The sequence below is a fragment of the Salmo salar genome, chromosome 01 (genome assembly GCF_965601325.2).
Source record: "Salmo salar chromosome 01, fSalSal1, whole genome shotgun sequence".
NCBI lineage: Eukaryota > Metazoa > Chordata > Actinopteri > Salmoniformes > Salmonidae > Salmo > Salmo salar.
Genome location: NC_138291.1, coordinates 120379166 through 120397500, shown reverse-complemented (window position 1 = coordinate 120397500; position 18335 = coordinate 120379166). Strand labels below are relative to the sequence as shown.

At 43.0% G+C, this 18335-nt stretch overlaps 1 protein-coding gene and 1 pseudogene across 5 annotated transcripts in view; both read left to right on the top strand.

Annotated features, from left to right (window-relative positions):
- Nucleotides 1-7147, top strand: part of LOC106613909 (disintegrin and metalloproteinase domain-containing protein 9) — a 30232-nt gene extending 23085 nt beyond the window's left edge. For 3 of the 4 annotated variants that reach the window (XM_045687782.2, XM_045687781.2, XM_045687796.2), the window contains 8 exons: nt 1-45; nt 526-706; nt 1032-1121; nt 1395-1500; nt 2013-2154; nt 4362-4492; nt 6540-6580; nt 6711-7147. The exon at nt 1-45 is cut by the window's left edge and continues 64 nt beyond it. In XM_045687782.2, the coding sequence (XP_045543738.1) occupies nt 1-45; nt 526-706; nt 1032-1121; nt 1395-1500; nt 2013-2154; nt 4362-4492; nt 6540-6580; nt 6711-6833 (859 nt within the window). In that variant the 3' untranslated portion in view covers nt 6834-7147. The remainder of the gene's footprint in view (nt 46-525; nt 707-1031; nt 1122-1394; nt 1501-2012; nt 2155-4361; nt 4493-6539; nt 6581-6710) is intronic. The other variant, XM_045687784.2, reaches the window with a different exon arrangement.
- Nucleotides 7148-10838: 3691 nt separating this feature from the next.
- On the top strand, nt 10839-17630 carry LOC106575473 (L-seryl-tRNA(Sec) kinase-like; annotated as a pseudogene). The gene is made up of 6 exons (XR_014394621.1): nt 10839-11379; nt 11672-11954; nt 13866-14062; nt 14181-14255; nt 15550-15643; nt 16631-17630. The product of XR_014394621.1 is annotated as an L-seryl-tRNA(Sec) kinase-like (transcript).
- The last annotated feature ends 705 nt before the right edge of the window (nt 17631-18335 follow it).

Sequence of the window (18335 nt, the reverse complement as noted above, 5' to 3'; positions counted from 1 at the left end):
CTGTGGAATGACATCATCAGGGACCTACGTGAAATGTAGTTTGGCGTAAGTGATCTGAATTTGTCATCAACATTCATAATTGATGCAAAAGTAAGATAAGAAATATTTCTTTACTTACACTACCAGTCAAAAGTTTTAGAACACCTACTCATTCTAAGGTTTTTCTTAATTTTGACTATTTTCTGAATGTCAAGGCAAAGGGTGGCTCTGTAAAATATATCAAATATATTTGGATTTGTTTTAACAATTTTTGGTTATTACATGATTCCATATGTGTTATTTCCTAGTTTTGATGTCTTCACTATTATTCTACAATGTAGAAAATATTCAAAATAAAGAAAAACCCTTGAATGAGTAGGTGTGTCCAAACTTTTGACTGGTATTGTATGTCTTAGTGAATTTATATTTGTTATTTTGCCATTCACATTCTTGCCCCTGGGGGCGGGAGCGTAGAGCCCAGCCCCCCCCCCCCCGGGGCGTAGAGCCACTACTGACGCCTTCCCTGTCTCCACTGTGTCCCTGCAGTAATGCCATGTGTGGGAAGGTACAGTGCACTAACGTAGACACCAACAACCCCCCTCCTGGAGGCTCCGTCAGTAACCAGATCATTGACGGTTCTTCATGTGTCAACGCAGACTTTAACCTCGGCACCGATGTTCTGGACCCTGCCTATGTCAACCAGGGCAGCCCCTGTGCCAAGGGGATGGTGAGGCTTATAGATGATCATTTTGGTTTCGGTGTGTGTCTTCGTCTTTGTCCCTTTCTGTCTTTCTAAGATGTCACTTCTTTCACAGGGTGGGTGGTGTGTGTTGACAGGGCGGGTGGTGTGTGTGTGTGTGTGTGTGTGTGTGTGTGTGTGTGTGTGTGTGTGTGTGTGTGTGTGTTGAGCCACTTCTTCCACAGGGTGGGTGGTGACAGGGTGGGTGGTGTGTGTTGACCCAGTAGGAGAACAATAATGCTTTGTAGACATTGCTGTGGGAGGTTTGTTTGAATCCAGAGATAATATCCAGTACTCATGTCTTTTCTTCCAGGCCTGTCTTGACTTCCAGTGTGTGAATGCCTCAGCTCTACTGTCTGTGAACCTCCACTGTGATGCCAACAACACATGTAACAGCCGCGGGGTAAGAGAAGGTCTCGTCCTCTAGAAGGGGTTGGATACATCACGTGTTACAGGCTATCTGATGGTCTCTTCTGGGGAGAGGTCTCGTCCTCTAGAAGGGGTTGGATACATCACGTGTTATCTGATGGTCTCTTCTGGGGAGAGGTCTCGTCCTCTAGAAGGGGTTGATAACATCACGTGTTACAGGCTATCTGATGGTCTCTTCTGGGGAGAGAGGCCTGTGTCTATTGCATTGGTTGGTTGATTGGTTAATTGATTGGTATATCTCCTCCAGGTGTGTAACAACCTGGGCCACTGCCACTGTAATGACGGCTGGGGACCTCCTGACTGTGCCAAGTCAGGGAGAGGGGGCAGTGTGGACAGCGGGCCTGCTCAGATAGGTACTGCACACCTTTCCTCTCTCTACCTGCCTGCCTGTCATTATAGATAGGTATTGTTCACTGCACACCTTTCCTCTCTCTACCTACCTGTCATTATAGATAGGTACTGTTCACTGCACACCTTTCCTCTCTCTACCTGCCTGCCTGTCATTATAGATGGGTACTGTTCACTGCACACCTTTCCTGTCTCTACCTGCCTGCCTGTCATTATAGATAGGTACTGTTCACTGCACACCTTTCCTGTCTCTACCTGCCTGCCTGTCATTATAGATAGGTACTGTTCACTGCACACCTTTCCTGTCTCTACCTGCCTGCCTGTCATTATAGATAGGTACTGTTCACTGCACACCTTTCCTCTCTCTACCTACCTGCCTGTCATTATAGATAGGTACTGTTCACTGCACACCTTTCCTCTCTCTACCTGCCTGCCTGTCATTATAGATAGGTACTGTTCATTTCCTGAGGGACGGCCTGCTGATCTTCACTAATAACTATCCCTCTGCTGCTCCCAGATTATTCCCTGAGGGACGGCCTGCTGATATTCTTCCTGCTGGTGGTTCCCATCCTGGTCCTGCTGGTGTTAGTGCTGCTCTATGTGTTTAGAAGGGATACCCTGGAAAGATGCCTCAAAGGACCACGCTCCAGACGCTCTAGGTAAACCCAAACATGGATATAAACAATGACTATCATCACGGTTTATATGTGAGTAAAGTCATAACCGATTAAAAATTGTTTAATATATATATAGATATAGATAGATAGAGATATATATATATATATATATATATATATTTCATAGATTTTTTTTAATCGGTTATGACTTTTTTGTACCGAATTCAAGTTTTATTCGTTACTTGAATACTTTAGCGAAGAAGTACATTTTGTGTGCACTGTCATCACGCACTGATTTTTATCAGCAAAAAAAGTATATTTGGTGGAAATATTTGCATATTTTCGTAATGCGGATTCTAGAGTATTCCTCTGAAAATCTATCGCTAATTGGATGGACACCTAGCTATGGACACTTAGTTGAAGTTGGAAGTTTACATACACCTTAGCCAAATACATTTAAACTCAGTTTTTCACAATTCCTGACATTTAATCCTAGTAAAAATTCCCTGTTTTAGGTCAGTCAGGATCACCACTTTATTTTAAGAATGTGAAATGTCAGAATAATAGTAGAGATTTATTTCAGCTTTAATTTCTTTCATCACATTCCCAGTGGGTCAGAAGTTTACAGACACTCAATTAGTATTTGGTAGCATTGCCTTTGAATTGTTTAACTTGGGTCAAATGTTTTGGGTAAACTTCGACAAGCTACCCACAATAAGATGGGTGAATTTTGGCCCATTCCTCCTGACAGAGCTGGTGTAACTGAGTCAGGTTTGTAGGCCTCCTTGCTCGCACACACTTTTTCAGTTCTGCCCACACATTTTCTATAGGATTGAGGTCAGGGCTTTGTGATGGCCACTCCAATACCTTGACTGTGTTGTCCTTAAGCCATTTTGCCACAACTTTGGAAGTATGCTTGGGGTCATTGTCCATTTAGAAGACTCATTTGCGACCAAGCTTTAACTTCCTGACTGATGTCTTGAGATGTTGCTTCAATATATCCACATAATTTTCCTCCTCATGATGCCATCTATTTTGTGAAGTGCACCAGTCCCTCCTGCAGCAAAGCACCCCACAACATGATGCTGCCACCCCCGTGCTTCACGGTTGGGATGGTGTTCTTCGGCTTGCAAGCCTCCCCTTTTTTCCTCCAAACATAACGATGGTCATTATGGCCAAACCGTTCTATTTTTGTTTCATCAGACCAGAGGACATTTCTCCAAAAAGTACAATCTTTGTCCCCATGTGCAGTTGCAAACCGTAGTCTGGCTTTTTTATGGTGGTTTTGGAGCATTGGCTTCTTCCTTGCTGAGCGGCCTTTCAGGTTATGTCGATATAGGACTCGTTTTACTGTGGATATAGATACTTTTGTACCCGTTTCCTCCAGCATCTTCACAGTGTCCTTTGCTGTTGTTCTGGGATTGATTTGCACTTTTCGCACCAAAGTACGTTCGTCTCTAGGAGACAGAACGCGGCTCCTTCCTGAGAGGTATGATGGCTGTGTGGTCCCATGGTGTTTATACTTGCGTACTATTGTTTGTACAGATGAACATGGTACCTTCAGGCGTTTGGAAATTGCTCCCAAGGATGAACCAGACTTGTGGAGGTCTACACTTTTCTTTCTGAGGTCTTGACTGATTTTCTTTTGATTTTCCCATGATGTCAAGCAAAGAGGCACTGAGTTTCAAGGTAGGCCTTGAAATACATCCACAGGTACACCTCCAATTGACTCAAATGATGTCAATTAGCCTATCAGAAGCTGTTTAAAGGCACAGTCAACTTAGTGTATGTAAACTTCTGACCCACTGGAATTGTGATACAGTGAATTGTAAGTGAAATAATCTGTCTGTAAACAATTGTTGGAAAAATAACTTGTCATGCACAAAGTAGATGTCCTAACCGACTTGCCAAAACTATAGTTTGTTGACAAGAAATGTGTGGAGTGGTTGAAAAACAAGTTTTAATGACTCCAACCTAAGTGGATGTAAACTTTCGACTTCAACTGTAGCTTATGGACGCCTAGCTTGAGTAAACCAACAAAATGTCAATAAAGATTCTTGTCTCTGTAAATTGGGTTCATCTCATCACAAAACCTTACAAACCTAGATGGTGGCACTTCTTTGATTAGTTTAACAGGTTGTGTAACATAGAAATTGTATGAGATTTAAAAGAATATAGTATGTAAAACTGGGTGACTTTCTCCCGGTCACAGCTGTTGCATTTCACATGATGATTTCTAATGTACGCAGGTCAGGGAACACAGCGACTGGCCAAGCGAATGGCAATGTCCCGAAACAACCAACTCCACCTACCCCAGCAACACAGGCCCCACCCCCTCGGGTAAACTGTTCTCCCGGCAACACAGGCCCCACCCCCTCGGGTAAACTGTTCTCCCGGCAACACAGGCCCCACCCCCTCGGGTAAACTGTTCTCCCGGCAACACAGGCCCCACCCCCTCGGGTAAACTGTTCTCCCGGCAACACAGGCCCCACCCCCTCGGGTAAACTGTTCTCCCGGCAACACAGGCCCCACCCCCTCGGGTAAACTGTTCCACTGCATGTACAGTGGGATCTGATATTGACACCCTTGATAAAGATGAGCAAAAATGACCACAAAATAAAAAATTCAAATACTGATCTATTTTTTTTTTTTTTTTTATGAAATTATATTATTTAATACATCATTCTCAGAGGTACGGGTCAAAATGATTGACACCCCTGTTTTCAATATCTTTGGGGAACCTGACCTTGTGAGGATAACAGCACTGAGCCTTTTTATTAAATATTTTATGAGTTGGAGAACACATTGGGAGGGATCTTAGACCAGTCCTCCATACAGAACACATGAGGAGGGATCTTAGACCAGTCCTCCATACAGAACACATTAGGAGGGATCTTAGACCAGTCCTCCATACAGAACCCTTACAGATTCTTTATATTCTTTCTCTGTGCTTATGGACCACCCTCCTCAATTCAAACCACAGGTTTTCAATGGATTTCAAGTCCGGAGACTGAGATGGCCATTGCAAAACGTTGATTATGTATGTTGCTTTGGTCAGATGAAAATACAGGCCACGTACACCAGTGGTGGGTTCGGTGTGTCTGAGAATGCATGAGCGGAAAATAACCCCTTACCTACTTGTAAAATATGGTGGTGGATCTGTGATGTTATGGGGCTATTTAGCTTCCACTGGTTCTGGGGGTCCTTGTTAAGGTCAACGGCATTATGAACTTTACCCAGTACCAAGACATTTTAGCCCAAAAAAACCTGGTTGACTCTGTGAGGAGGCTGAAACTTGACCATAAGTGGCTCTTCCAGCAAGACAATAACCCCAAGCATACATCCGTATCCACTAAGAAATTGTTATTTGGCTACATAATCAACGTTTTGCAATCGTCATCTCAGTCTCCGGCCTTGAAATCCATTGAAAACCTGTGGTTTTGAATTGAGGAGGGTAGTCCGTTGGAGCAGACAAGGGATATCAAGGATCTGTATGGGTTCTGTATGGAGGACTGGTCTGAGATCCCTCCTAATGCATTGTTGGATAAGGACTTGTCAGTAAGCATTTCACTGTGAGGTCTACTACACCTGTTGTATTCGGCATTTCACGGTGAGGTCTACTACACCTGTTGTATTCGGCATTTCACGGGGAGGTCTACTACACCTGTTGTATTCGGCATTTCACGGGGAGGTCTACTACACCTGTTGTATTCGGCATTTCACGGGGAGGTCTACTACACCTGTTGTATTCGGCATTTCACGGGGAGGTCTACTACACCTGTTGTATTCTGCATTTCACGGTGAGGTCTACTACACCTGTTGTATTCTGCATTTCACGGTGAGGTCTACTACACCTGTTGTATTCAGCATTTCACGGTGAGGTCTACTACACCTGTTGTATTCAGCATTTCACGGTGAGGTCAACTACACCTGTTGTATTCGGCGCATGTGACAAATATGAAAAAATGCTCAGTGCTGTTATCCTCACAAAGTGAGGTATTGATAACAGGGTTGTCCATTTTTACCCTACCTTTTGAGAAAAAAAAATAGTTTTTTTGCATACAATATAGCTCAATATTTTAATGATTTATTTTATAGTTTTTTGCTCATCTTTAAGGGGGTAAATCATTTCAGACCCTACTATGTCTTTGTTAAGGGGGTAAATCATTTCAGACCCTACTATGTCTTACATGGGGACATGGGAGTGGCTATACAACACAAACAGGTCTATCCTGGTCATGGGAATAGACTATACAACACAAACAGATCTAGCCTGGTCATGGGAGTGGGCTATACAACACAAACAGATCTAGCCTGGTCATGGGAGTGGGCTATACAACACAAACAGATCTAGGACCTTTTCCAGTAAGTGACTTATTAATCATTTTACATGTTGTAGTAATTCTGCTCTCTTCATCTGTTTCTAGCCAATGCCTACATATCCACCATCCTCTACCTCAGGACCCAGGTTATTAATGCTTTATCATAGCATATTTTGACTTTCATTTGGGGGGGGGGGGGTAAAAGTGTCATATTACATATGCCTTAGTTGTATATTTTATTTGTAATGTTGGATTTTGTTTTAATATGTCACTTAGGTATGGAGAAAACAACAATTGGAACCAACCTCCTGCCACGCAGCCGCCTCTCCCCCAGCAAGGACCAGGTGTTCCCAAACCCATCCCTCCCAAGCATTGACCCTGACACAAACACCCCTTTGAACATAATGGGGCTCTTCCTTTACTCGTTATTGTAAATTGCATATTTTGGATTTTTACTCAGATTGTATGTTAGTTTGTGGATATCTCAATTTTTAAACATTTTATTGCACGAACATGATTTGGTGACAGGGACTTTTTAAGATATTGCTTTTTACATTATACTACAGAAATGAAGGTAACATATTTTGTAATAATAGAAATATACATATTGTTGATATTGTTAAGTTCCAGAAAGGCTCAATTTATTTTATGAGCTGTTTACAAGAGTTTTTTTAATATTTAAATGTTACTCATAATAAATATTGAATATTAGATTTCTCGCCTTTTATTTTCCTGTGTATCATTAGGCCTGTGTATTATTCCGAGGTACAGTAGAATATTATCCGAGTTTCTAAACCCAGAGGCTCAACATCACCAGATTTCTGGTAACGCTTGTGAAACAGACCATGCCGGGGTTTGAAAAGTCAAATCAAATTATTTCTCACATACTTTGTAGACTAACAGGTGTAGACTAACAGTGGAAATGCTTACTTACAGGTTATTTTCCAACAACGCAGAGTTAAAGATAAGTTATATCTTATTTTTTTAAATAGTGAATAAATACACAGTGAATAAAGTATAAAATAACATGGCTATAAAAAAGGAGTATAAAATAACATATATATATATATATATATATATATATATATATATATATATATATATATATATATATATATATATATATATATATATATAGTGCATTTGGAAAGTATTCAGACCCCTTGACTTTCTCCATTTCTTTTACGTTAGTCTTATTCTAAATTTTGTATTTTGAAAAAAAAAATTTTTTAACTAGGCAAGTCAGTTAAGAAAAAAATCTTATTTTCAATGACGGGCTACCGGGGAACAGTGGGTTAACTGCCTTGTTCAGGGGCAGAAGGACACATTTTTTACCTTGTCAGCTCGGGGATTTGATCTTGCAACCTTTCAGTTACTGGCCCAACCCTCTAACCACTAGGCTACCTGCCGCCCCAATCTACACACAATACCCCATAATGACAAAGTGAAAACAGGTTTAGAGGTTTTTGCACATTTCTAAAAAAATAAGTATTCAGACAATTTGCTATGAGACTCATATTGAGTTCAGGTGCATCCTGTTTCCATTGATCATCTTTGAGATGTTTCTACAACTTGATTGGAGTCCACCTGTGCTAAATTAAATTGATTGGACAGGATTTGGAAAGGCACACACCTGTCTATATAAGATCCTACAGTTGACAGTGCATCTCAGAACAAAAACCAAGCCATGAGGTCGAAGGAATTGTCAGTAGAGCTCCGAGACAGGATTGTGTCAAGCCACAGATCTAGGGAAGGGAACCCAACAATTTCTGCAGCATTGAAGGTCCCCAAGAACACGGTGGCATCCATCATTCTTAAATGGAAGAAGTTTGGAACCACCAAGACTCTTCTAAGAGCTGACTGCCCAGCCAAACTGAGCATTCAGGGGAGAAGGGCCTTGATCAGGGAGGTGACCAAGAACCTGATGGTCACTCTGACAGAGCTCCAGAGTTCCTCTGTGGAGATGGTTGTCCTTCTGGAAGGTGAAGCATCACGTCTGGTGGAAACCTGGCACCATCCCTACGGTGAAGCATGGTGGTGGCAACATCATACTGTGGAGATCGAGAGAGCGATTAACTGAGTCAAGTACAGAGAGATCCTTGATGAAAACCTGCTCCAGAGCGCTCAGGACCTCAGACTGGGGTGAAGGTTCACCTTCCAACAGGACAACAACTCTAAGAACACAGCCAAGACAACGCATGAGTGGCTTCGGGACAAGTTTCTAAATATCCTTGAGTGGCCCAGCCAGAGCCCGGACTTGAACCCGATCGAACATCTCTGGATAGACCTGAAAATAGATGTGCAGTGACGTTCCCCATTCAACCTGACAGAGCTTCAGAGGATCTACAGAGAAGGATGGGAGAAACTCCCCAAAATACAGGTGTGCCAAGCTTGTAGCGTCATACCCAAGAAGACTCGAGGCTGTAATCGTTGCCAAAGGTGCTTCAACAAAGTACTGAGTAAAGAGTCTGAATACTTATGTGGTATTCTAACCAGGGGTCAAAGTATAATTAATTTATTCCAGGTACCGGACATCCTATTTGTTAACACTTTACACCAGCATGTGTTATGGGCCGAATCATAGAATTTCATATAGAACCCAGAGATCCTATTAATTCAATAGGATCTCTGTGGGCCTGGCGATCAAGATTTGTCATTTAACTTAATGTATTACCTTTTTATTGTGGCATAAACACAACCAGTCATGTTTTCATCTGATTGTCAAACATTCTCTACTAGACTACCCACTCACGTTCATTCCCTCACAAACACCTTTCAAGCCTCTAAACAGTGGTGAACGGAAAAAGACATCGGTTACACAACAGCAACAAAAAGGGGTAATGACATTTTGGCTGGCTATTGTCATTAGGCCAGAATTTATGCGTCCACTGCTGTCCTCGTGCATCTCGGTATCTGCCACTCATCTCTGCCTTGGAAAATGTCAGTGTTCTTATCGAAACACATGGCATTTTGGAGCATAATCTATACCACCTGTTTTCTATACCACCCACCACATGCCTCTTACATGTGGTAATGGTTAAAAAAAATTGTAATAGGCTACAATTTTCTTAACATTTAGTTTTAATTATTGTGATGGGCTCATGTTTTACCGGTTTGGCATACCCTCACTTTATTTTGCCGGGATACCTTACCACCTTACTTCCCCCCCCCCCCCCCCCCCCCCCCCTGATTCTGACTAAGGAAGTCGCGAGGTTCTGCTCGCCTGAATATTAGAGTCAATGAGAGGGGGAGTGAAAAATTATTCTTTAGTTATTAATTTTCTTGAAATATAAAAAAGTAAAACCTAGTTTCGAGCCGATGTCTAAGTAGTTGAACATGTTTTAACTCCATCGTGAAAGTGACAAACTGACACGTCTTCATTTTCGTCAAACCCAACAGAGGGAGCACACCCCTGTCCACATCTAGGGGACCACAGTGGAGAATGTTTAAAACTTAAAGTTCCTTGGTGTACACATCACTGACAATACGAAATGGTCCACACAGACAGTGGGGTAAAGAAGGTGCAACAGGATGCTGGAGAAATTCAGCTCGGCCCCTAAAACCCTCACAAACTTTTGCAGATGCATAATTGAGAGCATCCTGTCGGGCTGTATCACCGCCTGGTACGGCAACTGCACTGCCCGCAACCGCATGGCTCTCCAGAGGGTGGTGCGGTCAGCACAACGCATCACCGGGGGAACACTGCCTGCCCTCCAGGACACCTACAGCACCCGATGTCACAGGAAGGCCAAAAAGATAATCAAGGACATCAACCAGCCGAGCCACGGCCCGTTCAGCCCGCTATCATCCAGAAGGTGAGGTCAGTACAGGTGCAGCTGGGACCCGAGAGACTGAAAAACATCTATCTGAAGGCCATCACTAGCCAGCTACCACCCAGTTACTCAACCCTGCACATTAGAGGCTGCTGTCCCATATACATAGACATGGAATCACTGATCACTTTAATAATGTTTACATACTGGTTTACTCATTTCATATGTATATACTGTTTTTTAGTCAATACCACTCCAACATTGTGTAACAGTGTAGGTTCCGTCCCTCTCTTCGCCCCAACCTGGGCTCGAACCAGGGACCCTTGCACACATCAACAACTGACACCCCACGAAGCATCGTTACCCATCGCGCCACAAAAGCCGCGGCCCTTGCAACTAGCCATTTCACATCGCTTACACTTGCTTGTCTTTATATATTTCTTAATTACATACAGTTTACCATTTGTTAGATACTACTGCACTGTTGGAGCTAGAAACACAAGCATTTCGAGAGACCCACAATAACGTCTGCTAAATATGTGTATGTGACCAAAAAACATTTGATTTGATTTGTCAGAGTGCCTTTAAGACGGCTGGCACATGCGCAGTTCGACGCGAGAGGACCCTTAGACGTGTTTATACGCATGAGTTTATCTAACCAACATCGACATGACATCGCCTTCAACTATGATCGGGGATTTGTGTTGGAGAATCAGTTTTAGCCTTGTCTTTGTTTCTGTACTGTGTTTTGTATTCCTCTGAACATGCCATTGGTTTGGTAGAACCTCCAGCACCATAGGAGGCAGCACTGTTCCATAAACTAGTACATTTACCCAAACAACAACACCATCGAAGTACTGGATTAACAAGTGGACCTGTTATGGATCAGGAAGAAGACTTTCCTCAACAACAACAAAAAATAGTTTGTTGCAAAGGTGACACATCTTTCCGTCGATGGATCTAAATGAAGATCGTGTTTTAATTTGCGATGTGCTTGTGTGTTCTCTGCGGTTTACCTGCAGCAGGGAAGTCAACGCTTGCACAGGCGGTCACCTCTCACCGCACAACGAGGATGGAGGTCCGCCGTCATTTCTTATGACGACCTGATTCCCGGTGACGCTTTCAATGTGAAAGAAGTCGAGGATGAAGTGGATATACCGCGATCGCAGACGGTACTTTACCAGACTGAGTCCTGTTTATATCAATGTAGACTACTGAGAACCGTAAATGCTCAACTGGGATGTTTTTGTGCTGAAATTCAATCAAAATCTGCATTATTGCATTACACTGCCTGTAAATCTACTGCAATTAGACAACATTTTACCAGAGGAATCAAAAATGGAGTTAGTTTCCATATAAATGCGTCATAGGTTTAATTGATATACTATTTGAAATAGCCAACAGAGGTTTGTCTGCATGTATTCCTCATGTCACTGTGCTTGCCAAACCCCCAATGTCTTTCAGCAAAGTAAATGGAAGTTGCACAGACAAGCGGTGCTACAGTGTGTAGAACAGTTCCTACAGAGTCCTACAGAGCTGGGACAGTTACCACCGAGCATCTACCAGATCAACAGTGATTCCTGGAGCCGTCTCCTTCACGCCGCTCAGGTCTGCGGGACGTCAGTGGGGTCTTCTCGGGTTTACCCGTCACCTTTAGATCGACCACCTCCACCACTCGTCATTCTGCTGGATGACAACTTCTACTATCCAAGCATGAGAAATGAGGTGTACCAACTGGCCAGGAAACGTATGTTAAATTGATGAGAAACTTTGGTTAAACTGCCATTTTTTTATGGGCAATTCTTAGCTACAGATTATCTTGCTTGCAATGCGATAAAACCAAAGATTTTTGGTGTCCATTACTGGGCATTACAATAAAAAAGTCGAACCTTTATTTAACTAAGCAAGTCAGTTATGAACAAATTCTTAACTGGCTAAACCCGGACGACGCTGGGCCAATGGTGTCCCGCCCTATGGGACTTCTGATCACGACCGGGTGTGCTTCTACACCTGCATTACTTGCTGTTTGGGGTTTTAGGCTGGGTTTCTGTTCAGCACTTTGTGACATCTGCTGATGTAAAAAAAAGGGCTTTATAAATACATTTGATTGATAGAGCCTGGAATCGAACCAGGGACTGCAGTGATGCCTCTTGCAGTGCCATTGACCGCTGCGCCACTCGGGAGCCCAAGAAAGCCCCATGCAACCGGCTGCCAAAGAGTTTTCAAATAACCTGTTCTTGGCAATACTTCCTTCGTTCTCGAATAAATCGGGAAAAAAATATCTTAGAAATGTCTGTTTCCAGTTCCAGGTGTTTCTACAAAAACCAGCGGAAACTCAGAAAGATATTATGTCCTTGTTTTGTACCGAGTGAGGAGGCTGCCGCACATTTAGGCTTTCCCAGCATCTTTACGGGAACTAGTTGTTGTTGGTGCGACCAAAACAAAGATCTACACACTTGCAAGATGCATATCTCACTAAATGACTCACTAACTGTAAGTGGCTCTGAATCAGAGCATCTGCTAAATGACTCACTAACTGTAAATGACTCTGGATCAGAGCGTCTGCTAAATGACTCACTAACTGTCAATGACTCTGAATCAGAGCGTCTGCTAAATGACTCACTAACTGTAAATGACTCTGGATCAGAGCGTCTGTGAAATGACTCACTAACTGTAAATGACTCTGGATCAGAGCGTCTGCTAAATGACTCACTAACTGTAAATGACTCTGGATCAGAGCATCTGCTAAATGACTCACTAACTGTAAATGACTCTGGATCAGAAACGCTGTTGTAGAGTTATTGTACCATCTGAAACGCTGTGAAATGTCTTGATAATATTGTATTTTAAGCTGTTTGAAGCTGGTGTACAAAACTGAAAGTACAAGATGCAAAAACAAAACTTAGGAACGGGAAGCATAGAAATTGCACACCTAGAACATATCTACTACTTCTAAGACTTGCTTTCAATGAGAATGACAGATCAAAAGTCACATTTCTATGTGCATTTGGTCTGGTCGGCCCAAAAAGTTACATATTGGAGCTTTAAAACGTGTACCGAACAAAACCAATGATTTCAAAGCTAAACAAACCATACACCTCTTTACCCAAGGACTACTTTTAAATATGTCCACAGAAAACAAACACACATTTACAGGAACAACTGTGCAGATAAAGTTTGTTAACAGAATGAAACTGAGGGAGATTTGACCATAATTCTGTTACCAAACTTTTGCATCTGCACAGTTTTTCCAGTAAATGTTTTTATTTATTTATTTACTATGCAAATTGTTCAAACAAGTAGTCATTGTGCATAGAATTGTATGTATGGTTTGTTAAACTTTGAAATCAATGTTTTTTTGTTTGTTTAGCATACAGAGACTGCTATGGTGTGTGGTCATCCACACCCCCTCCCAAAATGGCTGCTGTGCCATTTCTTCCACTTGCATTACTTGACATAGATCCAGAAAAACTAGATGTGTAAATGTAGTAAGTCCAGAACTGGCATAGTGTTAAATCGGAATCTCAGTGTAATTCCGTTACCCGTGGAATTGCCCCGTATCTCCTCCTAACCAGTTAACGTTATGTGGTCATTTTTAATGAGTTAGTAAATCATAGATATTATTTGCCTACATTGACATTTTTCTCTTTTGAAACAGACTCTGTGGGATTCTGTCAGGTGTACGTCCACTGTCCCGTGGAGTCGTGTGTCAGCAGAAACCAGCTGAGGCCCCAGCCCTTACCCAGCGATGTTATAGTAGAGATGGCCAAGCGCATGGAGCCTCCAAACCCTCAGAGAAACACATGGGAGCAGTGTCACTCTGGACAGCAAAGACCACTTCACCGTAGAATACATGTGAGTGAGTCCAGGGAAGAGTCTCCTTACACAATCAATCAGACAGGAAATGTGATGTTAATGTAATCAAGTGTTACTATTTATGTATATTAACCTTGTGTTTCACCGTCTCCTTCAGCCAAAGGTTGGTGAAGGTGATCTCTATTGCGTTGGAGAACCCATTGAGCCAGTCCAGGACAACACTGAGCAAAAGGTATAGTTAGTTCATGGAACCCACTGCCACTTCTGTGAAATCAATCAATCAATCAAATGTATTTATAAAGCCCTTCTTACATCAGCTGATGTCTCAAAGTGCTGTACAGAAACCCAGCCTAAAACCCCAAACAGCAAGCAATGTAGAAGCACGGTGGCTAGGAAAAACCTCCCTAGAAAGGCCAGAACCTAGGAAGAAACCTAGAGAGGAACCAGGCTATGAGGGGTGGCCAGTCCTCTTCTGGCTGTGCCGGGTGGGGATTATAACAGAACATGGCCAAGATGTTCAAATGTTCATAGATGACCAGCAGGGTCAAATAATAATAATAATCACAGTGGTTGTTGAGGGTGCAACAGGTCAGCACCTCAGGAGTAAATGTCAGTTGGCTTTTCATAGCCGATGAAAACCCTCCTATATTCTGTAGGAGGCAGAGCAGCTCACAGTATGGTGATGAGCAGTTTGACCATGTTAACGTGACCTCTGCTGTATTCTGTAGGAGGTTGACCATAAGAGCTGTGGTGTATCCTATATTCTGTAGGAGGCTGACCCTCAGAGCTGTGGTGTATCCTATATTCTGTAGGAGGCTGACTGTCAGAGCTGTGGTGTATTCTGTAGGAGGCTGACCCTCAGAGCTGTGGTGTATTCTGTAGGAGGCTGACCCTCAGAGCTGTGGTGTATTCTATATTCTGTAGGAGGCTGACCGTCCGAGCTGTGGTGTATTCTGTAGGAGGCTGACCCTCAGAGCTGTGGTGTATCCTATATTCTGTAGGAGGCTGACCCTCAGAGCTGTGGTGTATCCTATATTCTGTAGGAGGCTGACCCTCAGAGCTGTGGTGTATTCTGTAGGAGGCTGACCCTCAGAGCTGTGGTGTATCCTATATTCTGTAGGAGGCTGACCGTCAGAGCTGTGGTGTATTCTGTAGGAGGCTGACCCTCAGAGCTGTGGTGTATCCTATATTCTATAGGAGGCTGACCCTCAGAGCTGTGGTGTATCCTATATTCTGTAGGAGGCTGACCCTCAGAGCTGTGGTGTATCCTATATTCTGTAGGAGGCTGACCCTCAGAGCTGTGGTGTATCCTATATTCTGTAGGAGGCTGACCCTCAGAGCTGTGGTGTATCCTATATTCTGTAGGAGGCTGACCCTCAGAGCTGTGGTGTATCCTATATTCTGTAGGAGGCTGACCCTCAGCGCTGTGGTGTATCCTATATTCTGTAGGAGGCTGACCCTCAGAGCTGTGGTGTATTCTGTAGGAGGCTGACCCTCAGAGCTGTGGTGTATCCTATATTCTGTAGGAGGCTGATCGTCAGAGATGTGTGTCCAGTGTGGTCCACCAGGCTGACCAGGCCTGCAGACGCCTGGTCTCACAGGCCATGCAGGGGGCCAGAGGTTAGTATTCATCCTTACTGTGATTCTTAAAGCCCACACACACACACACACACACACACACACACACACACACACACACACACACACACACACACACACACACACACACACACACACACACACACACACACACACACACACTGATAGCGTTTTCCGGCTGAGAGTACTTAGCGACTCTGAACAGAACGCCAGACGTAATTTGCAAGCGGAAAATGTTGTCAGCCACACGCCGACTGGCAGTCGATCCCTAAAACCCGCCATGCCGAACAAAGTGGAGGTGAACAGCACATGGACATTTGGGTGTTTACACTCCCTTAAAGGTAGACTCAGTGAGATGACGTTGCTCGCACAAAATAAACACAACATCCGGTCCATTTCCACAACAACTAAGAGGTGTTGAAGCACGAGACGACTAAACTTCTCTGTTTTGGAATGAGTACCAACCACGTCGTAGCAGCGTGAAGCTCACTCGTAACACATAGTCAGATACTCTTGACTGTGTGCTAGTGTAACCGATGTGAAATGGCTAGCTAGTTAGCGGTGGTGCGCGCTAATAGCGTTTTAATCGGTGACGTCACTCGCTCTGAGACCTGAAGTGGTTGTTCCCCTTGCTCTGCAAGAGCCGCGGCTTTTGTGGCGCGATGGGTAACGATGCTTCGTGGGGTGTCAGTTGTTGATGTGTGCAGAGGGTCCCTGGTTCGAGCCCAGGTTGGGGCGAAGAGAGGGACGGAACCTACACTGTTACAAGAGCATGGGAGCAAAGTCTTGCGTCGCGCTCGTCTCAAAATCTTGTTGCAACGTCATCTGGCTGAGTCTACCTTTTTAACATAATCAAGAGTTAATAGGGGCAAGGCATGTTTCACAGAGAGAATTAATGATTGTGTTTATATTGTCGGTTTCTAAGTAGAAAGTTTCTGGACTCACTTACCTCCCTTACTTCTTTACATACTCACCAGTATATCACAACTCTTCATCCTCTATGTTCAGAACATCATCTTCCCCCAGAGAGGATGAGGTCTCTGGCAGCCCACTTCAATGAATCCAAAACCAGATTTCTCCAGGACCTGCGGAAACAAGTTCTCCACAGCCTTCCCTTAACCCAGGGAGAGAGCGTCGACGTGGAGTGGGTTGTGAACAGAGCTGTGGACGTCTTCAACAAAGAGAAACAGGAAATCATTGAAAGAGACCTTCCCCCTTATGACATAATACATGACACAGAAAATTAGGGATAGATGATGGCCATTATGTAACTTTCATTGATTATATGTAAATAGTAATAAATATTGACATTTAGTAATTCATTTTCTATATTTTTCTGACAAAATGTCCAACCTGTTAGGTGCATGTTTCACCCTGTTAGGTGCATATACAGGGTGGAACCTAACAGGGTGGAAATGTGGAGGCTAACTTAAGCCGTAGCACTGTGACTGATCAAGATCCAGCTAGCTATAATGGTGAACACTTGAAGAACATTTCTTTTACTGTTCTGTCAAACACAATTTGAAATGATCAAATGTTCATCTAATTTAGCCTAACAGTGTGGACATTTTTAAGAGTGAGACCATACTGACTAACATCATGAAACATTAAAATGTAGATCAAACCGAGTTGTTGATACATAATGTAGCTTTGCACTGTTATTGACACGTCCTGATTGTGATGTCATTATGGGACGGAGTGTTTTTTGTTGTTGTTTTTTTTAAAGGAGTATTACGCCAAACTAACAGGGTGGAAAGTAAAATTTGGGACACACAAAACATCTTAAATACAGTAACAACAAATGCAATAATCATGAGAGAGAAAAAAAAAATTGATGACAGAGATTTAAAGTAGGAATATAAAATAATGAATAAATATTTTGAATATTTGATTATTTAATGGATTATATTTCTCATAGAAGTTGATGAATAGCACCTGGGGGGGAAAAACTATATCCACTGAAAACAAAATTGTAAAAATGCAAATAAAATTCCCATTGAGATCGATATCTTTTGTGTTTTTATGGTAAAGGACACCTACCTTTTTATTTAAAGCCCTTTGGAATACACATTTTACAGTGAATATGAGGTGTTATTTCCTGGGGACAGAAAAAGGCACTGCATAACAGGAATGAATGACCCGGTCACTGCAGCCTAAAATAAATTGAAATACATTTGCCACAATTACATAATTACTCCTGTCTATACAGAAATAAATAACATCATTCAAAATACTTGACTTTGCCACAGAGGATCATTCGCTTCTTTTGAAGCTGTGGATTGTTTCAGATCACAAGCGTGTAGGTCTATTATGCCTAGTTGGGAATCCCTCAGTTTGGGCAGCGTGGGTTATTGAGATGTTGGCTGCCTGTCAGCGAAAAGCAACGTGGGTTATTGAGATGTGGCTGTCTGTCAGTGAAAAGCAACGCGGGTTATTGAGATGTGGGCTGCCTGTCAGTGAAAAGCAACGTGGGTTATTGAGATGTGGCTGCCTGTCAGTGAAAAGCAACGTGGGTTATTGAGATGTGTCTGCCTGTCAGTGAAAAGCAACGTGGGTTATTGAGATGTTGGCTGCCTGTCAGTGAAAAGCAACGTGGGTTATTGAGATGTCTGCCTGTCAGTGAAAAGCAACGTGGGTTATTGAGATGTTGGCTGCCTGTCAGTGAAAAGCAGAGCATCTAAAACAGTGGTCACCAACCAGTCCAGTTGATCAC